Raw genomic sequence first — 25,033 nt, 5'->3', positions numbered from 1 at the left:
ATTTTGATTCGAGCGCGGAGGATACGCTTGCTGCAACAAAACCTTAGTTTTAAGCTCCTTCGTTTTCTTATCTGCACGATCACGTTCTTCCTTTTCTCTATTTTCATAATATTGAGCCGTGGCTAATATTTGAGCAGTGGTCGAAACAGCCCATGAACTTTCGGAATTTTTCAATTTGTTGCTTAGTACAGGCAACAAATTTGACACAAATTTATCAACAAACAATCGCTGACCTCCCTCAGTGCTCATGTCCTGACCACTATGATCGATAAATGCCTCCTCAAATCTGGTAAAGAAATCGGAGACACTTTTGTCTTTCTTTTGCTTGCACGCAGACAGTTTATCCCAGTTAACCCTCATTGCTGGCATAAGTGTCTTCATAAGTGTAATGATCCTCTGGGGTAGATCCGTAATGATCTGTTCAGGCTTAGCCCCACCAACTTGTCGTCCGTCAGCCGCCGCAAGAGCAGCCCAATCACCACCTAACTCAGCTACGTGATTCTCTTGACGGATTTTTGCCCAAATTGGTTGAGGTACTACGTTACCGAACAACATGTCAATATCGGCGATGTTCATAATAGTAGCATCCACTAATTGGGATAACTCCTTATAATAACCTGCCAGATTTTTACGGGGGTCAGGCAAAGATTGTTTCACCTGCAAAACTTCTGATCGCTTACATGGGAGGTGTATCCAAACTCTCTGGAAGTGTGGCAAAATTGCAGGGTTAGCAGCAGGATTACCTGGCATCCACACTGGGGGAACTTCTCGCATGGGATACTGACCAGGTTGTGCTTTCCACTCCTCAGTGTCGTCATCAAACAATACTCGAGGATGCACTGTAGATCGAAAAGCTAACAGACGCTCTAAAGCACGTCGGACATTACCACCCACAATCATACCGTTCGAAAACTGATTCTGGAGTTCAGTCATTTCGGGCGGTACATCGTCGACCTCATCATTATCCCACTCCTCTCTTAAGGATTTACACATTTCCTCAAACACGAATTTTTGTGTGGACTCATTAAACTGAGAGAACGTGTCGAAAACTATGCGCGGGGTGTATTTAGCAGGATGCCTAATCCATTTACTCGTCATTTTCACTAACGTCTCACTCTCCCTACCACCAGGAATTTGACTTCGTCTCTGAGAAACATCAGAAACATCGGACCCAAGTATCGGTCCGAACAGCGGAGAGTAAAGATTAGCCACAGCATTAGGTATGCGACTACGGACAGAAGGAGAAGAGGAGAGAAGTACAGGGGCAACAACATGAGGACTGAACGTAGGAGCAGTAGGAGTAGCCAAGATAGCAGAAGTAGCAGGAACAATAGACTGAGAAGGTGTAGGCAGTGGAGCAGTAGGAAGAAGGGTAGGTAAGGGAGCAGGGACAACTTGAGGAACAAGAGGACTCGGAAGGACAGGACCAACAGCGGGCTGACCAGCAGCTGCCGGAACAACAGGTTGAGGGACAGGAGGAACCACAGGGGCTGTAGTATCCTGTGCATATGGAGGTGGCGATTTCAGTAGATAGGACAGCAAAGGGTCCTCTACCGCTTCTTCCCCCTTCTTATCAGAACTCGACGGTAAAACCGGATAACATTTATCCACCGCCATATGATGCAGTCTAGCAAAAACTTCCTTTTCCTTCTCGTCTTTGTCTCGCTGATACTGTTCTGCATTTCGCATCACCGTAATAATACCTTCTCTCTTATTTTTCTTAATCTGTTTGATTTCTTTCTGCTTGGCCTCTTTGCGCCATAACCGAAAGGAATCAAACATGGCCGGCCTAGCTTTCTTTTTAAACAATTTTGCTTCAAGATTGTCTAAAATTGCAGTTTCGAAACTACCATGGGGTGGCCAACTAAGGACACCATCATCTTTAGTATAACGGATCCAATATTCATTATATACGATAGGGCCTACTCCGTGGCGACTATAGAGCTCATAAATTGGAGTTCCAACTGGAGGTATCGGACATGAGTCCTCCAACCGGGAATCCGTACCTCAACATTTAAGGAAACCAAACAAAGTACTACGGCCAGGCATCGTGCACACTAACCGAGTTTACAAACTTCAAGGGTTATCGAATTACGATGTCCTCGCAAAAATGCAAGACCCTCGGTTTTTGGCAATTGCAATCGTCAAATAAAAACTCAACAACTAAGAACCAACAACTAAGAACCACAAATGCAATGGAACCATGCAAACAACCAAGTTTCAACAACAACAACCAAGGTTTCTGGGAGCGACCCACAAATACTTAACTGAAAGAACAATGGCGTCACCAGGAAGGCCCGTCTATCGTCTCGCCATACAAAGGACTACGCCAGGCGCCAAAACAGGTCGACAGTCAGGGCATCAGTCCGTCGCAGCCGTCAGGAGGCAGGAATCTTCGCGGGAAAAGTCTTCGGACCACTTATTTCGACAACAGGATCGATGAAGCGGGGTGCACCTTCCCTCGGAGATTTCACACGAAGTTCCTCACGATCGTCGGGCTTAGGACCGGTACCGCTGATGTCGCCCCACGTTGGGCGCCAACTGAAGGACTGGGCTATTCTAAGGCCCAGCGGTGCCAGGGAACAACATCTGAAACCTTCGTGGGTTACCTGTTCCAGCGTACAAATCACAGAGACACGGGACACTTCCTTCGGCGTCAAAGATCAGCGTTTATTTACTGCAGGGATACAGAGATCGCAAGAAGTACACAATGTGTAGGTTCTGAGAGACTGCTTCGACTTGCAAAAGTGGGTCGCTCCTTTTATACACATTTTCGTCATTGCACAACATGGCGAACAAAAGGTTACAACTCAGTTCCCGCAGTAAACTTCAAAAGGGTTGCTTTTCATGTTTCAGAAGCCCGGAACATAATTACAGTAACATCGCCGGTTCCCAACTGTAAAAGCACGTTATCCCACCATTAGGCACATTCCATTCTGGCTGTAAACGAGCTAAGAGAAGAGACAGAAACAGGTGCAAGGAAGATAAAGACAGACAACAGATTGAAAAAGAGTGTAGGGGGCAATATCGGAAGCATGATTGCAGGATCAAAGGATTCGTGCCTAATGCATACACGGCTGAAACAATAGACCGGCACGGCAAGATGAGCCTCGAGCGGAGCCATCTGCCTTTGCCGTGTCATGCCCCTCGTCATAAAGACACCCTCAAAGGAACATGTGTCTTCCGCAAGAGTTTGAGAACCCCAGGGTCACGAAGCGGACAGTGTCCGTTCGCTGGCTACTTGAGGGCAAGAAACAAAATGGACGCCGTATCTAAAATGGAACCCGTGGGTTCAGATGGAGAAACCCACGAATAAGACGAACGGTGTAAAGTAGTGTAGCGAAAACGCGTACACCCACTAAACTCGTCATTTGCGGTTCATAGATACCAAACTCGTTCATATTCGAACAAGTCAAAAACATCATCATGATTCTCACAGAACCTCAGTACCTATCTTTAAAAAGGGCGACCGACATAGTCCAACCTGCTACCGACCTATCTCCCTTTTAGATAACCTTGGTAAGGTCGCTGGCCGCATCCTTTTAGAACTCCTTCAGGATTGGGCTGATGATCATAATATAATCTCTCATCTACAGTATGGGTGTAGAGAGGGATTGGGTACTGTGGAACAAGCCCTAAATCTCTCACTCCTAATGGGGAAATATGTTGGAGCCAAAGGGGAGCACCTACACAAGGCCTACGTCGATTTGACCGCGGCCTTCGAATGTGTAAATCGTACTAAATTATGGTCGATTCTTTTAGAAATGGGTGTAGAGCTCCCCCTAGTGAACTTTCTTCGTGAACTCTAAATGGGTGCAACAGGAAGAGTTACGTACGGATTGAGGGGAGAACTCACTGCATCATTTGGGGTGGAGAAGGGGGTTAGGCAGATCTGTGTCCTGGCTTCCTTCCTATTTACACTTTAAACTAATGGGCTGGAATCAGCTATGTTGGAAGGGAGCCAGGACCTGCCCTCCATTGGCTCTCGCCCTATACCGGCACTCCTATACGCAGATGATGCTGTGATTCTGGCTAGAACCTCCCTGCAGCTCCAACGGGTTTTGGATAGATACCATAGTTTTATGGCAAGCTTGGATCTGAATATTAACATTAAAAAAAACGTATGTAATGCATGCAGAAACAAGATCCAAGAAAACGAAGGATATTTTTATCAATAATATTAAGTTGGAGAGTACAAACTCCTATCCCTATTTAGGGATTTTAATAGATAACAAGTCCTCATGGAAGCAGGCTATTGATGCAAGAAAGTTATCATTTCTCAGGGCTACCACCGCCCTTGTAGCATTTGCACAAAAGCTAGGGATGAGGTCACCACCTGAAATGATAAAAATATATCAAGCAAAGTGCACCAGTGTAGCAAGTTATGGAGCCGGGGTCTGGAGTTATGCTAACGTAGATATTCTGCAGAAAGTTGAGAACAGCTTTCTTAGATACCTACCAGTGGTTCCCCGGAGTTTTTAGACCTACTGCTGCCATCTAGAACTAGGGATGGTGTATATAACAGATACAAGCAAAATCCAACCAATCCTTCTATGGCATCGTGTTTGCTCGTCTGTACAGTGCAAACTGTCTTGAAGCCTCATACATGACTGCCTTACCCTAGAAAAAGTGCACAAGATCAGTTGGCTTGCATGTGTTAAAAAATTCCTCTATGACCTAGGTTTAGAAAGATATTTTCATCTTCCGTTAACCATTTCGGAGCTATCGAGGAAAGAAGTAAGAAAGCTATGCATCTCACACTTAGAGCAGCTACGACTTTCTTCTGAGGTTGGAAAAAGTTCAGTGCAGCACATTTTAGCCATTCAGACCACCTTCACAGTGCAGCCTTATTTAACTTACAAGCTGAACACCTATAAGAAATTTTTACTGACTCGTTTCAGGTTTAATATCTTTTATCGTCTATTGACTTTTCCCCAACCAAATGATTGGTCAAAGAACCTTTCTTTTTGTCCCTGTGACGATGTTTCTCTACAGTCTCCGATCCATGTAACTTTATTTTGCAGATTTTATAAAGACCCAAGGACCCGATGGATATTACCAATACTGAAAGTTATGGGTCTACATAGTTGCCGCCCTGTATTGCTCTCGCTCCAATTTCTGGAAGTTGAAGCTTATGCTAAAAACATTGCCTGTTTCCTGAAGTTCTGTGTTAAACACCAAGTAAATCTTGGTTAAAATTCGACTGGTTGAATATTTTAAACATTCTTGTATTAATTTATAATTTACTAGCAGCCCGCCCCAGCGTTGCCTGGGGCAGAAAGGGGCTGGGGGCAGTACACCCGCTCCCGCCCCGACCCCCTCCCGTACCGACTCCCTCCCGCCCCGACTCACTCGCGCCCCCCTCCCGCCCCGACTCACTCGCACCCCCCTCCCGCCCCGACTCACTCACGCTCCGACATTTGCATTTGCATCACAGTCGCACTTTCCCTTTCCTTACCTGTGCCGCTGCTCTTCACTGCACAGCCGCTCGTCACTGCACCGCCCTCCTCCTTCGTCATCACGCACGTCATGTAGCGGCCAGTGCTAGGTCCCGGCCAGCGCTACTTTCAGGGGACTACTTTGTTTACAAACTTAATTTTTTTAATTTACTTTTTTATTTTATTTATATAGCCTATGTCCATCTACACAACCTGACATTTTCATAGATGTATCGGGTGTGTAGATTGGCGCTGTGGTTCCCGAGTTTACCTGGCCAAAAGGTGCAAGTTCTCTCTTTATAATAGTAGTATAGATTAGTTTAGACTTTTTTATTGTATTTTATTCGCCCCTTTGAAGTACTTGTGGAATTTTGTAATGTGATGCTTAACCCTATTGTCTGTACATGCTTTTAATTTGAACTCTTATGGTTATCTATGAAATTTTGGAAACCGAATAAAGACTTTTTTTGACTTTGACACACATTTTGAGCTTTGTCTCTCAGAATGGGGAAAACCTGCAGTATAATAGTGCAGTTCCACCATTCTGCGATTTATAATTTAGAATGGTACGCTAACACCACACCTGGCAAAAACCGAGTGGTATCAGTGGTTGGTATTGAGTTCTGTACTACTTACCAAAATAATATGACATTTGTAATGAGAACCTGAATACTTAACACAGACAGGGCAACATTATGTTTTGTCAATGCTGTAACACATTTCGAAGGACCAAGAGTGGTTCATTGAATGGCGGAAATGGTGGAAAAATGTGAAATAGCGTCCTATCAAAATGGAGACAAACGAAAAACTCTTAATATTAAGACAGTGGATATTACAATTGTAAACTTTATTGAAGGATGCAAATTATATGGTGAATCATTAGATTAAGTTTAAGTGTAGTTGGTATTATGGTTGATTATAACACTGTAACATTGATGCATCAAAGTGACAAATTTAAGCATTATCGGAGTGGATTATGTCTAACATTCATTACTTTGGAGAGTATGTCAATGGTGGTTACAGCCGTATGCCATTGAGCTGGCCATTACTCCTAAAAGTGGAAGGAGATCTCATGAACTACCCTCCAACTTGTCTTCCTTTACTTTTGTGCGTTTCTTCTTCTACAGTCTAACTGTGTCCTGGCAATTGATGTGCCAAGAGCTTGTCATCCAGATAGTTAGGTTGTTGGTAGCAATGACTTTGTAAATGATCTAGCAGGATTTGAAGAGAGTGGGGTCTAGCAAGTAGAGCCAGTGGAGGCCCATTTTTGGGAGTAGGAGGTTGTTCAGTACTGCCCCTTGCTGTATGACAACTTTACAGGACAGGAAGTCCTAGCAATCCAGAACGGAGAAGAGTGAAGAAAAAGGAAAAAGGACACCATCCCTGCAGAAATTGTAGTGTTTGCCACTTGACGACAACAACAAAAACACTACATTTGGCCAATGGAGAAACTTGGACGCAGCGTATACATACAAACTGTAACAGTGCAAACATGGTGTACCTGATTACCTGCCCATGTGGACTACAGTATGTGGGCATGACTGGAAGGAGGGTCAAGCAACGCATCTGTGAGCATAGAAGCTCAATCAGATGTGAAAAAAATCGCTACAAAATTAACAGAACATTTTTGGGCAGTCAACCACACCACGAACGATTTTAGGTGGACAATAATTGAGCAAATACAACCAGGTGACAACATAACCCATCGTCTATTCAAAAAAGAACAACGCTGGATATATCGGTTATCAACTCATATATCTGGATTGAACGATAATATCCCATGGTCCACTGTAAAAAAACAGATAATGAATGTCATTTCGCTATCCACAATGCTCCCTTAATTTAATGAAAAAAGACACTTTAGGGCGCTAAGCTGATTGTCCATCGAACTGACATGTCATGAAAACCATAGAAATAGATCATACATTCGGGCTGCCTGAATAAACAACGATCTCTACTTACTATCTCTTTTTAGTTTTTAGTCTTTTATGACGTTTTTATTGATCCTTTTTTTCCCGATTATGCACATCATATTGTCTATTCAAGTAAACTGAAATGGTGTCAATAAAGTTTCCTTATTTCACCTTTCTCGGTATTCCCTTACAATAAAAACCACTGCCTGTTTGTATACAATCTCTTAGGGAACAGCCACGAATTCCAACAGCACGTTACCCATTCATCCAATGGAAAGGGTTATTTTTAAATACACGGAAGTCGAGGAGACAGTATCCCCGGGACACCGTGCAGGAAAGATAGGTTTCTAGCGGGCTCATGCCGGCCGACAAGTAAGTGACTGGAAGCAGCGAACCTTTGCCTATTTCTCCCCCCAAAAAAATGGGTGCAGTTACCTACACACTCCCGGCTTTTGTAACGATTAATCTGGGCGTTTTTTCTCGTTTTCCAATAGAATGCTCGTAGGCTGCCCCCCCATGGTATCCATGAGGCCACAATAGTACCTCACACAAGTAAGTCCGCAATCAGTTTTTCTGTCTGTTGGGCATAATGGGTATGTTTTGCATTACTGGCAACTAGAATTGACGGACTACCTGATCTCTCACCATATTTAACATATGTGATTCCGTAAAATAAGAGTGACCACATATTAAGAGTGATTTAATACAAGTCAAATTAATGTCCTTACAAGCAATTAAGGTACGCGTGTGACCCATTGTTAATAATAGCGAAAACAGCAATGGAACCCGGTCACAAGTATCTATCTGAGTTAGAACCCAAACGTTGGCCATAACCAATGCATGTTCAAATATCACGCATTTAACACATGAACGGAGATGTATGATAATCTGAACAGAACATCACTATCACTATGTCATGTCATCTTGTTTCAGGTCTTTACACAAAATGCTGTAAAAGAAAGATACAACCGTGAGTACGGGTAATCACATTTGGAGGGTTCCTAGACAGAATCTAGGTGGAATTTGAGGTGTTTGCTTTTGGTTTTATATACTTACTGTATATTCTCTGCTACGCACACAGTGTGCCAAGTCTGGGTAAACCAACTACTATTGCCCTATGGATTCACCTGTCCTCTCTCTTCTCACCTCTTTCTTCTCTTCTCCTCTATCTTTTCTCTTCTCTACCTCTCTTTTTCTCTCTCCCTTTTCTTATCTTCTTCCCTTGATTTGCTTTTTGATTATTGTGAGTGTCATGATACCAAGAATTCGTTCATTTGTACCTTTAAAGATTTATTGTATTGTCTTTATTTTTATCCTTATTCTTCAATAAAAAAGATTTGAAAAAAAAAAAAAAAAAAAAACATTTGGAGGGTCTGGGAAGGGTGCACCTTAGCGTGTGCAGACCTCCCGTCCCCCCAACTTTGGTCCTGAAGAAAACCTACAATCATATAAGGTTGAAACATGTAGACCATCTTTTAATTCACATTTTTGATACTGCTTGGCCAATATAACCATGAGAAGTATCTCACTTATTTTTATTTGTGTTACACTGGCTCCAGAATAAATTCATTTGAGGAGCACATGATGTACACCTTTTAATATCGCACCATTTCCTTTTTTCACATTTTCACCAAAAGAAACCAGCTCCGCTGCAATTGCAGGCGGCGCAGCACACCTAAGTGGCACTCGGCTACTTGGGTGGGCCCCGATGATGAAGCATGTCACCGACCAGGTCGGTGAGTAAGGGGTTTCTTAGAAAAATAATTGTTTTTTTCCTTTTTCTTTTTCTTCACTCTTCTCCGTTCTGGATTGCTAGGACTTCCTGTCCTGGTGACTACTCCTTTCTTTGTTTTTTGAAACATTATTTAGGGGCCTAAGGAGTAGGGACCTACAAAATACCCTTACTCTCTCTTTGGTACAAACGTATGACAACTTTAGCCAACAAGTAAGTTCCTCTACTATCTTTCGCCATTGAGTGCACCAGAAGTCAGAAATGTTAAGATTATGGTAATATGTCTCCCAATTTACCACAGTCTGTTAACTTTGGGTATGATATGCTAACTCTGTATATCAAAGGAATCTCAGACCATAATAAAAAAAAAGAATGCACCCATTGTAATGTATCTTCTAAGACCCACATTTAACGTTGCATGTAATCTCGGATGCTAAATGTGCACACAGTACTTTAACATACTACAGGGCTTAGAAATTATTGGGTGAGAAATCTGTATACATTTCTGAATGTCAGACCATCTTCTTGGGAATAACACACTAATTCTGAGCCTTCTACCACAATTTGATGCAAGCAAACTTGGATATTATGCAGTCTGGGCCATATTTATGAAAAAGTGACGTGGCGCAGTACGTCACCTTGGCTGCTCTGCTCTGCGTCACTGAAAAAGGGCAAGAATGCACTGTATTTTAGGCAATAATGCACATTCCTAACCTTTCCCACGCACTGCCACACAATGGGTTGCCGTACGCTAAAACAGGCACCCTGGCGCAAGGATGCTTGAGTTAGATGCAGGATTGTTTTTGTGCTGGAAAGACTACCTGCCTGCACAAAACAATCTTGAAAGACTTTTTCCTCCTTCTGTATGTGCTGCAGAATGCAACATACATAGAAAGAAGATAAAACAAACAGAAATAAAGATATTTATCCTCGCTAAGCTTCTGATGGGGAGGCATATATTTTTGGTGCATTCCCAAGATTTCAAGTTCTTTTAAATCTCGGAATGCGTTAAATCCATTGATCACCCAAGCAACACCCAAGAACAAGCCTCCCTGACACAGAGTAATGCAATGCAGCGATTTGTGCTGCATTACATTACACGAGATTTATGAAGACATGCAGGGCCACGCAAGGCTCCATAAATCTTCATCCGCGTTGTTCTTGCAACGACTTGTGTTGTGCAAGAGCGACCCAAAGGGACTCATAAATATGACCCTTAGAGTGCACCACTTGCACTATATTTTTAGGTCTTGCCTGACGTTAGGAGCGTGCAAGCGCTGCTCTCGCTATGCGAAGGCCTTTTGGAATCAACACGATTCCGATGTGCATGTGGAAGGACAGAAGCTGTGCACGCATACGGGTCGCGGCACGCCCACCTGGACTCGAGGCTTCACTGACGGCGTAACACTCTCAGCACTTTTTTTGGGGGCGAAAGTGCAATGTAGTGTCAATCGTCATATAAATGCTCATTTGCTTTTATTTCTCCCCCTTTCTTTCATATATCGCATTTTTTTAGCCATGTACCAATGTTAAAAACAAACAATATATTTTCATTTTTGTTTTGTTAATGCACAAACCTCTTTCTGCCGCGAGAACATTCAAACTAGGATGTGTAGTATTTCTTTCTGTTGCCCGCTGTCCATCATTTGTTATTGCTGTTGTTGGCGGAATGCAAAGTGGGCACTGCAGTGTCCGTAAAGTGCACTGTTTATACTGTTGTAAGCCGTGATTGTAAAGATTCCCGACCTTTAGAAACCTGCCATCCCTGATGCATGAGTTTGCTGCAGCTATATTTGTATTGCATCGACACAGGACTGTGATAATAATTAAATCGGAAATGGCAGCATGCGAGGTAGATTTGCTTTAACATGTATTAAAAAATGATGGGTAAAATCATGATCATCGCAGAGAACTCTACAGTGCCTGAGCACATCACATATTTTTGGGCTAACTGATGTTTTGTCTGAATCCTTTCTCGGGCAGGATTCCTGACATGCACACATTGCAGGCTGCACCCTCCCGCTCCCTTGTTACAGTTTCCTTCACTTCAAAGTTTGGAATGCAAGATCTGATCTTCTCAAGCCCACAAGGCAGACGTGCTTGCAGATGTTGTCCAGTACGGTGCCTGCTTTCAGAACCGTGCTTTTCTCCCATGTGAAGACACAATTTTACGAGCTATAAACATATCATATTTTTTTTACTGAAATCTTTTTTAAGGCTGCTCAGCATGCGTAAATGCCCCATGGTCACTGGTGTTTGCTACCCTTTATCATGCAAAGTTTCCCGTGAACTTAATGTACGCTCTCAGGTTAAGTCCAGTCCATCCTGCTGAGTGATACACATCACGATGGCAACAAATAGAAGGAAGTTCAAGAGCAGAAATGTAATTTCCCAAATAGTATCAGCAATAAATGCGATTGTCATTCAAAACATTAATGGGTCATTATGCATTACTTATTTGTAGTGCTCATACGTGTAGGAAGCAAAAAGGGAAATAAGGGCAGTGGTAGTGAATTGAACAAAAAAGGCCGAACTACACAGGTTCTTTCGAAAGATCCATCTAAGACACTTCTTCGCACACTTTTTACCGTCATACACTGGGATGCGTCCACCATCAACGTTCATGCCTCCAGCACATTCTGTATCCCACAGGATCCTGACGTATGAGAGCGTGGTATTACGTGATATTATGAAAATGTGTGATGAAAAACCCTATGTGAAATACAACATCACACAAGGTGAACAACAAGCACTTAACAACCTGAAGAATAACAGGACAATTGTCATCAAGCCGGCAGTCAAAGGGGGAGCCATTGTGATGCAAAACGTTGAGGATTAGAAAGCAGAGATCTACTCACAATTGAGAGATGGTATCAGCTATACTCATATCAACATGGACCCCACCAAAGAAATTCGGAGGACTAACAGAAGTACAACCAAAAGGGGCAAAGAACTGGGCTTCCTGACACAGAAGGAATATGAGTTTCTGAATGTAAACCAACCCAGCACACCCACCATCTACACCTTACCCAAGGTGCATAAGGACCCACTCAAACCACCAGGATGACCAATTATATCTGGCTGTGGATCACTGTAGGAACCAGTTTGTAAATAAGTTGACTTCTTTTTGAAACCACTGGCTGAGTCAACTAAAATATACCTACGTGACACCATGCAAGTAGTCAATCTAGTGGACAACATGAACTTTGAAGAGTACAACCAACTGCTGGTAACCATGGACATCGTCTCTCTCTACACAAGTATCCCCCAAGCACCAGCATTGGAATCTATGTCAAGAGCCCTTGGCAGAAGATCCAAACCCACCAATGTCCCCACCGAATTCATAGTCGACCTATTGGAGGTGGCAATGACCAAAAACTTTTTTATCTTTCAAAATGAATTCTTCCTACAGAGCAAAGGTGTTGCGATGGGGGCTGCTTTTGCCCCAGACCTGGCGATCCTCTTTATGGACGATTTTGAAACAACCAATATACTATCATCTGATAACCCATTCAAGAGCAATATCAATGAATGGAGAAGATATATAGACGACGTCCTCCTGATCTGGACAGGAGAAGAAAATGAGCTTACTCAGTTCTTCGATTGGATGAACACTCGGTCTGATGACATCAGGTTCACGATGCAGTAGGACAAACACACCATTGACTTCTTGGATATCAGCATCAAGGCCAAGGATAACCATCACTATGCCACTCTTTATAGAAATCCAGCTGAATGGATTACCTTACTGCGATATACAAGCCACCACACAAGAGGACTCTGTGATAACCTCCCATCTGGCCAGTTTCTTCGGATCAGGAGAAACTGTTCGCTAAAAGAAGACTTCTTTAGAGAGTCAGATGACCTTATCAACCGTTCCAGGGAAAAGGGTTACCCGAAGAGGTTGGTCACGAGAGCAAGGAAGAGAGCGTGGTACCATGACAGAGAACCCCTACTCATGCCCAAACTACGTACCACTTCTTTGGATAGAATGATATGCATCACAACCTACTGTACCAGGAGCAATGAGATCAAATGGATAATTAATGGACATTGGGGATTGATTTCCGACACCATAGAAATACAAGAACCTCCCAAGCATGCTTTAAAAAAAGCTACAAACATTAAGGATCAAGTTGTCCACTCACTACTAGATGTACCACTCATCCAGACCATCCAAACAATGTGGAATCTACCAGAAGTAGTAGGACACAACAAGTGCACTAAATGTGCATAGAAAACAAGACTTTTGAAACAGTGACCATACTATCACCCTGCAGGAACACACAAATTCCAACACTGCAAACATAATCTACGCCATTCAATGCCTGTGCAACAAACTATATGTGGGCCAAACTCAACAAAGGGTTAAGACAAGAATCCTACAGCACTGCAGTAGGATTCGGTGCAAGACAGCAGGAGCCCCACTCATGGAACATTATTGTACTGTCTTACACACCCCTGAATCCATCAAATGGATAGTATTCGAGAAGGTGTCCCTTGGCCAACGTGGAGGAGACCTATGTCTAATCCTCAATACCAGAGAATGTAAATGGATGCACAGACTTGACACTATGATGAATGGCCTGAATGAACAAGATACCACATATGCCCGAATGGCTGGTTTACATACAGAATAGGGCAGCCACATTTTGACTTCCTGATCTAACAAACACAGGTTGGACAGATGTATGCCTTCTAATGCGTAACAACACACTTCTGCCTCGCAAAGTATGACATGTTTAACCATATCTTGTGTCTCCCTACTGTATAAGACATGTCTAACAACATCTTATGTCTCCTCACTGTATGTGATTATGCCATCATTCTTGTATTTATATCCAGGCAATGCATAGGATAACCAGTTTTGTAATGTGCATATAAATGAAGAGTTTTGGTGTTTAACTACCTTTAAGGAACTGCACTATTATATCGCATTTATATCTGTAACACAGTGATATAACTATGGTATGTGTATAACTGTCTATACTCTACAAGTATATCCAGGCACAGCAGTTAACTACAATTGAGGAACAGCATTATCCCGTCTGTGGGTTACACATTGGCATGATTATTATCCCTAAATACTCCCCGAATTTTGATTATCAAAGAGTGTAGCACACAAGCTAAATGTACTCTGATGTTTCATAGGAAGGGCTCTGATCCTCCTTTTGTGACATTTGTTAATATCTTTACCATTCTGATTTAATGCCATTATTAAACACACATTTCACACCACACGTACATTTCAATGAGTTTACTCGAGTATACACAGTCAGTGTTTTTCGGCACAATCAGGGCAATTACACTGCTATGAATATGTGAGCCACGCCCCCTGATCAACCATTGGTGGCCGGCATGGCGGGCTCCTGGGAACCATCCAGCGGATGCACCGTGCGATGCACGTACGCCGTGGTTCATCCTACATCTAGCGTGAATCAGTTGGCGGAAGCTCATTCTTCGAGCAACTCAGCCGCACTAAGGAGGTAAGGGTTGCGCTGTCACTGGACCCTCGTCTTTTCATGGTGCAAACAATTAATACAGTTTTATTTACTTTGCAGGACTCGTCCAGGCACTAACGAATCTCCTCCTTGGATGGCGCGATCGCTTAATTTAGTTTGCGGATCTCATCCAGGCACGTAACTTTACAACAAATTGCAGCCCGTATTTTTAACTCATTCATGGCCCCCGAGCCTTTACCGGGTATTATCACCATAATTCATGCACAGCGCGATGCACAAGTATCCTGGCTAGCGTTAATTGAACCACCTATGCATGCACATATACTCTACTAGCCCCATCCGGGCACACATTTTCAAACGGATGCCGGCCTAATTCACCGCCCGCATTATGTAATTCCGCACGTCACTCAAGAGCCTAAACCAGGCACCCAGTATTTTTACGATCTTGCATGCAGCGCATCTTGCAATCTATCCAGCAAGCGCGAACCAGTCCTGGTAGTGTACATGGACTGTACACACTGAATTCACTGTGTCTCCTGCGCAATGCCCCCCGCTTACGATAGGAAGCACGAGTATTTTCCACTAACGGAATTGCCTTACTTGCCTGTTTGATTTTGTTTTGAACAAACCTGACACATGAATGGTCTCACTGACTACCAGTGTTCCCCGTTATGTGTTTTTTTAAATATGCTTCACTTGTTACTCAGCACTACATTTACATCTTGGCTCCTCGGCCCACCCTGACATAGTTGATATCCCATCTTCCCTCAGACTCGCATCCGGATTAACCAGTGCCTGCATCGGGAGATTGATTCCCCATGTGTTGCTAAACTAAAGTGAGTAAACTACCACTTGGACTTTCCTATGTTTTGGGATATCCTCCCTTGGCATGTACATTCACCCAAGATGTCCTTCCTTTTAGTAAGCCAGGAGCCCCGTGAAAGCCCAACCAGGATCGAAAGTTGTCAGTCTTTCCTAGCACACAAGTAGGTGTAGTCATTACCACCTACTGAACATTTTTACCACATCCAAGCATATTAGTATTAGATACTGAATCTTATCTGTCACTTATAGGTGCTCTTCTATCCTGATGAAGATCCCGTTGTGAGGCAACCACTCACCCTCGTCTCTGCTGGGGTCGCAACGTAGACCGTCCTACTAAACTCCCACATGCTCATAGAACTAAAAGTATCAATTGAAAATGTACCTATGAGCAATGTATATACAGTAACCAATTGACCTTATATAGGCTGGAAAGGTCAATTTGTATATATTGTGTATTGTATTTTTGTCACAAACACCTTTACCTTGTCCCTCACTCGTCAATTCACTAGCACTGCCATTATTTCCCTTTTTGCTTCCTACATTTATGAGCACTACAAATAAGTCATGCATAATGACCCATTAATGCTTTGAATGACAATCGCATGTAATGCTGGTACTATTTGGGAAATTAAATTTCCGCTCTTGAACTTACTTCTATTTGTGGTGATCTTTTTTTGTTTCGTTCTATTTACACGTTAATTTGTATCTAATGTTTTGACTACTCCGACCAACAGTTTAAACGTACTGTATTATTGACCCAGGTCGGGCAGTTTTTACTTGGGCATAACCCAGTAAAAACTCAACACACATCACGATGGAGCAGGGTCTGAGACTCCCGGGCTCCCTAATTTCTTTCGACACATTGGTGAGACAGGGCAGTAAATGTTAGCTATTTTCAAAGGGCACTTAGTTTCCGAATCGTTCGGCCATCTATATCACTTTTGGGAATGTTTTTTGAACTGTTGACTTTAAATGGTTATCCTGGGTGCACAACAGTGTATGTTGCAGCACACTTCACCCGCAATTTAAAACGTAACCCCCATAATCAATGCGTTTCCGAAAAAAGTTCCTTCTAGTAGTTCAACCTCTTGATTTTCATATTGCATTAGCAATTGCATTTATATAGCGCTTACTACCCCTGACGAGGCGTCAAAATTGGTAAGAGATAAATGGTGCCTTCACACTTAAAATATTTTGTTAAGTTTCCCAAAATGGGCCAACACTCTGCATGCTCTTTGCTAAATACTTGTTCAAAATCCTATTACATTGTTTCCTATTTTGAACACATACCATACAAATATATAATTTGACGTCAGATAAAGACTGCCTTGATGCTACAGTCTACCCGTTTTCTGTTAAAGCCTGTATGGGCTCCAACATGTTATTTGTTCACTCACAGTTTAATGTTCTTCTGTAACAGTCTTGTTAAATTTCTGTTTGAAAATGCACATGACTGACATGTTTATCCCAGGGTTCACTTCAGGGCTAAAGATGACGCAAACTATTTAGATGTGTTTTTTTGGCTGTAGTAGAAGAGAGAGATGGTTTGCAAGGGACAATTAGGGTGTTTAACAGGAGACATATTTTCATACAGTGGTGACTGATTGGATGGAAAAAAAACAAGCATTAAAAATGCAATAGGTCTCGCCTTTCATTAAGCTAATGCCATTTGCTTTGCTATACAATACCATTAGCAAAGCAAATGGCTTTATCTTAATTAAAGGCGAGACCTAGGGCATTTTCAATGCTTGTTGTTCGTGCACCTGAGTCAGAATGGGTGCAAACATGTCAGCACCCGAATGAGTATTTGCACTTAATTTACAATAAGGGCTTATTGTGGCAAATCATTTAGCTGTGTTTTTTTTCAAACTAGAAATTAAGGGAGAAGTAACTCGGTGATCTGCAGTAATTTGAATACAAACCATCCAAATTTGTGAAATAATTTGATAGATGTGTGACAGAAATCTATACTACTATTATAAAGAGAGAACAGAAACCTTTTGGCAAGGTAAACACGGGAACCACAGCGCCAATCCACACACCCAATACATTGTTGGACTCCTCAGGGTGTGTAGATGGACATAGGCGATATAAAATAAAAATAAAACGTAAATTAAAAAATTTAAATTTAAAAAAAACAAAGTAGTCCCCTAAAACTAGCGCCGGCCGCGATGTAGCACTGACCGCGGCCTACACGTGCGTGATGACGACAGGCGGGGAGGAGCGGTGACGAGCGGTGAGGAGTGATGGTGAAGTCCGGAGCGGGCGGCTCAGGTAAGGTAAAGGCGAGGCGGGAGGCGGGCGGGAGGCGCGAGGCGGGAGGCAGGCGGGAGGCGATCTGGGCAATGTCGGGGCGGGCGGGGGCCGGGAGGCGGGAGGGAGGCGGTCTGGGCAATGTCTGGGGAGGTGGGGGCCCGGGCGGGAGTGCACAGAAGCATAAAATGCTGCCCCCAGCCCCCTTCTGCCCCGGGCAACGCCGGGGCGGCTGCTAGTACTTTATGAAGAGTAGTGATCCCTTTGCACTCAAATAGTCAAAGTTCTTGAAAATAATCCTGTTAGGGCTGGTTCTGCATCTGACGCACGGTGCCTTGTGTGCCTTAGAAATATTGAGGCATATGTGTGGAGGTTGGAGCCCTCACACAAAGACGCAAGCTGACTATTATTTCAAACCAACTTTTCAGGGCGGGAGTTTCTTCTTTTACCTGTGTCTCAAAGGTCTATCTTACAAAGTAGATTGTGAGAACAGTTTTCACTAAGAAAACTCTTATTGTAAAAAATGACACCCAAAGAAAAATCCTTTTATGAAGGTTTAGCATATTCTTCAGAAAGCAGAGGACTTTTTGTTACCTTCAAACTCGCACCCAGGCCTTTAACCTACAAAGTTGTTTAAAGAAATTGAGCAAACGTTTATTTCACACTTGATATCACAGCGAAGGCATGAAGCTTGCCAGCAGTAGTGCAAGTTAAGGACATGACTAAAACAACTGAACATGACAACACACGCTTATTCTGAAGGCAAGATTACCACCGCCGTTTCATGTTTAAGGACAGTTTATTACTTAAACAGTATGTACAAATTCTAACATGAAAATTATGAGTAACATATCAGACACTATTTACAATTACATTTTTTTACAAAATGTTTTTACAAGAAGCCTTTATCTTCTCTCTACAAGACAGGGCAGACATAACACGCAAAAAATCCCAACATTTCTGTATTACATACATAAATAAATATTGACTTTTTAAAGGACTGTTATAGGAACGTGATTTCTACAGCCAGTTCAGGTAAGAGCGAGTCAGTTCTGCATCTCAACACTACAACACCATAAAGCCAGTCGGAGAGGCATCCCACATACAGACCTCTGTTAGATACTTTGCAATATGTGCTTTGCAAACAGAGTCGGAGGAGGGAAGACGGGTATTACTTTTCATGCCTAGAACAGAACACTGGATGTTGGCATGCAAAACCATTCACAATAATCCATACCTGTAAGAATTCATTTACAGTTTACTTTTTTAATAAAATAAAGTTATTTTTCTGTTAAGTACATGCAACGCCCTATCAGCTCCAGGACTCCAGCAACAACGTATCAGACTGTAAAAAGGAATTTGCAATCGACAGCCGCCAGTGTCAGTAAAAAACGTATAGGCAGACGGCGGGACGTGGCGAGTCTGGAAGGGAATTAATAAATAAATCTATATCACAACTACCTTTACAGATACATACAGAAGGATCAACTACAAATTTCATGAAAGGGCCCTATAGGATGCAGGGAAGACTACATCTGCAGGTCTGCCATTTGGTAACAGAAATGCCCTGTCCCTTGGTTCCTACTTTCAGAGAGGTTGTGCACGACACTGGTCAGTCTTTCTGCCATTTTGAATGACTGCACTTCAATTTCAATGATAATTTGGAATTCTTGCTAGTGTGGAAGTTATACCTTCCACAATACTAAGAAATGGGCGAGAGATGGAAACATGATCTGCATTCCTATATGTAATGAGGGTTTATGTCTTAAGATTTCTACCTACATAAGTAACTGAAGAAATGCTTAAGCACCAATTGCACTCAAATCAAAACACATCACATCTCTACCATATTTTGCCTTATTGCTTTGTGTAAAACAAATGGACAACACCTCCCAGAGCTATAGTCAACTGTTGTATTTGCTTATAAACAAGAATTTGTAAACCAGGATCTGCTCCAGATTCTGTAAAAGCTTAAACCCTACACAGTGCACACAGAAATGTGTATGCAGAGTATATTCTGTAAAGGTGAAATATTTTGGGAGAAGCAGGTTAGGCGTTTATGATAATATTATTTACTAGTATTTTGGTAAGTTTCAATGTGCAAAACATTTTATCTTAAAAGAAGTGAGACCACGAAAGTTCCTCGATATTATGATTTAAACTTTCATTACGGGGGAATTTGCAGTCCTTGCAAATAATCAGGTGATACACGGAGAGACTATGGCCACTTAAACTGAAGTGTATAGGAATTATATACAGAGAAAGAGGCCATGGCGCACTCGTGATTCACCCGCAATGAAAGTTAAAATCATAATATCGAGGAACTTTGGCGGCATTTGAATATCCCAGCTGGCTAATAATTGAGGTCGTTTTTCCAGTAGGCATATAGATTGGCTGATCTTTATAAAAGAGAGAAAGCTTGTTGGTCCTGAGGAGAACACCATTCACTTGGGGTGTTCGAAACGCGTCGACCTGCTTGTTGTGACCTATAGAGTGAACTAGACTCATTTAAAAAGTGTTTGATTTTCTCAATAATTTTGTATTTCATGCACCGTAGGTCTAGTGATTATTTTTCAAACTAAAATGTTGATGTTGATGTTGAATTTACACTGCTCATGGTAGTATGTTAGGATGAGTGTGTGTGTGCTTGTTGAATGTGGTTTGAAAGAGTAAGAGTGTTTTTTGGATTTTAGGTGAAATACCAAATGTAAAGTTGGGGATCGATTGTAGAATGTATTCTGTATTGTATAATTTGTGATAACCATTATAGAATTGTTCATTTAATTTTGACTATGGATTAACGAATTTTCAATAAATAAAAAAATAAGAGTGAAATAATTAAGTAGTCACGTTTGTTTAGGTCAATGTGGCTTTTTTTAAAAGAAGGTTGTGAGTTTCTATCAGTCGCAGCTTTTTGTTGTTTAGTATTGCCTGAATGTAGGCAAGGCCTAGAAGATGGTAGATGATGTATAATGGCTGGTATGGTACAAGGCAGAAGGACTATACTGCTATTAGAATATTGCACCCATTCAGGATGTAATGTAGGGAAACCCAACAAAACAAGCATAGTAGTGTTGATGCAGAAGGTCTATACCAGCCAATATTGGCCCTCTACCGCTCCATCATCTTCAATGGGGCTCGCAGCATCCAGTGTTATAAAATAGCCTTGAGCCCGCCATAGCAGGATCTGCAATTGTTATCCTGATTCTAATTGACATGACACTGCTAGGCCTGCATTGCATGCAAGCTTATCTCTGCTCGTCAGGCTATAAGATGAAGTTCTGTTGCAGTCTATTGAGGAAGTCCACCTGCTTGCCTGTGCAAGTAAGCGGTCAGTAGTACCAAGCCTCAGTGGTCCAAATTAGCATGGATTCAAAACGAATTAACACCATATGTAGGCAAGGGCACTTTCACTATGCATGGCTGCATGTTCTTCTCCCAGGCATGGTCGAATGATTTTCTCTGATTGGAAAAACTGCATTTCAAGGTAAGATGTAATAGCCAAATCGTGTTTTGTTTTTTTATTCAACATTGTTGACTCGGGGCGGGGGGGTTGAGTATCCTGTATTTGAAAGTAAGGTTTCAACAGCTTTGACTGACAATTCCAAAGAACAGACCTTTAATATATTTCAAATTTGAAGTGTAAATGTATGTCCACCTTTTACAACTGGCTCACTTCAATGGATCATAGTTGAGTTGGGTGAATATGAGCAGCAAAGAAGTTCATTTTCTAATTTATTTTTTAACAAGTTATGGGCATTTTGCAATGTTTACCAAAGTGAGCCACAAAACCAATCTTCACATGGTCTTCAACTTCAAGGCCAGAGCATTGCAAGATATTACAAATCCATCTGGAACTTCTGGATTCATAATTTCAGACACATCATTCAGACCAAACTACCTTCTCCTTTACTGGAAAGTGTCCCACCATGTACCAGCAATTACAAAAATTACAGTTTTTGTCAACAAAATACATTATTTGTCCATGTGGGATCCTCGAAACCATGATATTTATGACTTCATGAAAGAGAAACACCTCCCATAGACAGCATAGCGTAAGGTTCTCCGCTTGAATCCAAGTGTAGACCTCAGGACAGTCCCCCATTCCGCAGAAGCAAATTCAATCTTCAGAACAGTCCCAAAAATTCTTCCAGACGCTTAATTTGTTAGCATTAACAGCTACTTGACATAAAAAAATATTATTGCTGCGTATAGTGCCATTTCCTCGTAAACAAACTAGAAATGTGTAAGATGCAAATATTTTTAACTGCGGACTCCATTTCGTAATGCATATGCTTTTTGGATGAGCAGAAGAAGCATTTAAAAGTTGTGCTGTGCTGATGCAGCTAATCAAAATGGCATGAAAGCACAAAGGCAGACGTGTGGGCCCTTCACTGCCCCACCAGGGGCTGTAAAGTGACGCAACCTTCAATGGACCGGAGGCAGGAGTCACTGATAGGATGGTGCTCCCAGAGAATTTGGGACCAGGGATAACAGTTCTTGAAGTCGACGTAGGTACCCCGATGAGCTAGAAATCAGATGTAGAAAGATGTAGATGTGGAAAGAAACTACAATTGAGGGAAAGATGCATTGCTGCTATACGCATAAACGTGTGCCATTCTCTTGCTGGCCGCCTGCTTACTGGCATCTCCAAACTATCCTGTTATTTGACAGTCTCTAGTATTTTTCTGGGGACGGCTTGTAGTGATGCGAATGATGATGTTTTAGGTGATGCCCTGTCAAAGACAACAAAAAAAAGATAAACATTAGTCAGCAGTCAAGAGATTACTGTGGCTGAACAATTCCAAGTGCAAACAGGTCACTCATGAATACCAACACCACAGTGGGTGGCATTTAGAAGCTCCATAAATTACGTATGATTCTAGGTATGGGGTGTTGAAGGCAGATTTAATGCCCAATGATTTCCCCTGTTACAAGGTGTGCAAACTCAGATTTCGCCTGCACTATTTGCAGAAGGTTATATCTTGTGAAACTCATGCATGCAAAAGGCCGGGGGGGGAGAATTAGTGCCCGGGTCGGAATCTCAATTCTGGAACTTATCTGTTCCTGCAAATTGATAGGTTGGGCAGCAGGAGTAAATCATGCTACACATGAGCTATTGCCACACCCTGTGATGATCTTAGAGCGAGCAAAGAATCAGGAGTTCAAGTGCAACAGAAGGCAATTAAAGGTATTTGACAAATGAAAAATTCTTAGACGCGATAGAAAACACATTTGTGGCCTATATTCTCATTCTGGCTTTGGTCACACCAGTATATAATTGACAACACCTTATTACATGGGGTCTGACTCCAAAGTATGAATCAACATTCTCCGAAACTACACTGTAATAAAGCAGTTCTAATGTAGTTTCTGAACATTTGCGACGGAACAGAAGTTCTAATACTCAAGTCATATAAGAAAATTGCACACAAACAACTATTAAAGCAAACACAAGGAGATGATGGACGGAGCACTGAAACTTTTCAGACACTCACCCCAAGTCACAGATCTGGGTTGAATACATCATCATTCTTTAGCTCACTTCGCCATCCTAGTTCAGATTCAGCTATATGCAAATCAGTATTGACCCTGTGCCTCATGGGAACTGTCCAGACCGAACTGCCAAGCCATGCCTCCCCTGGACCAGAAACAAGCATCCTGGGACCGTTTTCGGGCTAACAGCCCTCATCAGCCAGGCTAGCTTCAATCCAGTGGCCAAGTGAGCAAGGGACCCACATCTAGGCATACCCTGCCAACCTAGGGCGAACAAAGCAAACACAAGGAGATGATGGACGGAGCGCTGAAACTTTTCAGATACTCAACCCCAGTCACAGATCTGGGTTGAATCCATCATCGTTCTTTAGCTTCCTTCACCACCCCAGTTCAGACACAGCTATATGCAAATCAGTTTTGACCCTGTGCCTCATGGGAACAGTCCAGAACGAAATGCCAAGCCATGTCTTCACTACTATTAGACCTAGCAGGTTATGCAAACACCCAGCATTCTCAGTAACAAAGGGAAGAAGTGAGATAGCACTTTAAGGCCAAAATGTATTATTCATTTTCATTGATGCTCACATGATGCAACATGGAGCAACTGTTTGCGTCAATCAACTTTTCGCGCAAATATGTTGTACTAATAAGTTAGTCAAGCGCAGCTAGAAATGCGTTTTCGTCTACAAAGGAGCGACGAGGGAGGTAATGCAGTGGGGACAGAACTAACACCCCTAGGGCTTCATTAAAAGTTACATTTATTAAAACAGCAAGGCCTGGCTTTAGGTGAAATCCTAAGGCCAAACGAACCCAACTCCAAACAAAGGACAAGAAGGAATATTGGTTAATAGTCACACACATAACATGCAATTTAGACAACATCACACAGTTTACATAGTCTAAAGTTGGGTGATTGTTGAAGAATAGAGATTGTTAGTGGAGGGTGCAGCTTTCCAGAAATAATGGGAATGTTTCTGAATTGAAAAAAAAATGTAAAAGTAGGATCAAGCAGAGATATAATTCTCTACATATACTCATGTGATTGGAGTCCATTGCTTGTTTAGAAACAAGAGATTCATGGTTCAAAATGTCCAGCCAACTGTGACATACGTTTCTCAGTTTTTATATGAAAATGTGGTACATTTAGGGCAAACGGATAGCGGCAGATATCTGCTGTTAGGACCTTGCAATAGATTTGGATGTACTTCTTAAATGGACCCTTGCTGTATTTTCACGTGCATGCTTCTGCCTTTAATGTGAATGACCTGGATGTGATTTGGGGGTTGTTCAAATCAGAAATCTCCTGAGTGCAAGGTACTGCAGCATGTTTTGTTCCCAAGGGCCAAAAACATTGCAAGACCAGTTGTCTAGCTAGCCTCTTGCCTCTGTGGAATGGTGGCAGTTCCCTTGCTGTGTACTGAATGGACCAGTCGCTGTGCCCCAGCTATCTGAAACAGCATTTGCGTCCTGAGTGGATCCGGGGCCAAGTATCTCTGGCTAGAGAGTGTGTTGCACTGCTCCAGCCAATCTTTACAATCGGAACAGTTATATCTGAGTGGGATTTGGGGGTAGTACGGTGACTAAAGCAGCATTATGGCCCTTCTCAGTGGCATGAAGGAGTAGTTGGTATCTTTTACCGCTGGGATGAATTGGTGATTGAATGACAGATTCTAGACAAATCTAACTCATTTCTTGACTACGTGACTCAGAGAGAAGATGGTTCCTAGTTCAACGGTAAGTTAAACGGCAGGTAGCCAAAACACAAAGCTCTCACGGTGAGAGCTTCTGTCGTAGAGCCATTTAGGCAGAGATAGCTATTATTCTTCAATCTTCAAGATTGCCCAATGCCTGGCAGTGACATTAACTCGTTCCATGCTGATGACGGAACCGCTCCGTCATCAGCCACGGTGGCGC

General features: G+C 42.4%; 1 protein-coding gene across 1 annotated transcript in view; it reads right to left on the bottom strand.

Moving 5' to 3' along the window:
* Window positions 1–18,403: 18,403 nt before the first annotated feature.
* ANOS1 (anosmin 1) overlaps window positions 18,404–25,033 on the bottom strand; it is a 479,614-nt gene continuing 472,984 nt past the window's right edge. Inside the window, exon 14 of the mRNA XM_086934322.1 lies at window positions 18,404–22,359. Coding sequence (XP_086790448.1) covers window positions 22,301–22,359 — 59 coding nt within the window. The 3' untranslated portion in view covers window positions 18,404–22,300. The remainder of the gene's footprint in view (window positions 22,360–25,033) is intronic.

This window comes from Lissotriton vulgaris, chromosome 8, assembly GCF_964263255.1.
Source record: "Lissotriton vulgaris chromosome 8, aLisVul1.2, whole genome shotgun sequence".
In the NCBI taxonomy this organism is placed as follows: Eukaryota; Metazoa; Chordata; class Amphibia; order Caudata; family Salamandridae; genus Lissotriton; species Lissotriton vulgaris.
The sequence above is the reverse complement of the archived record's forward strand: the minus strand, read 5'-3'. Positions and strand labels throughout refer to the sequence as shown.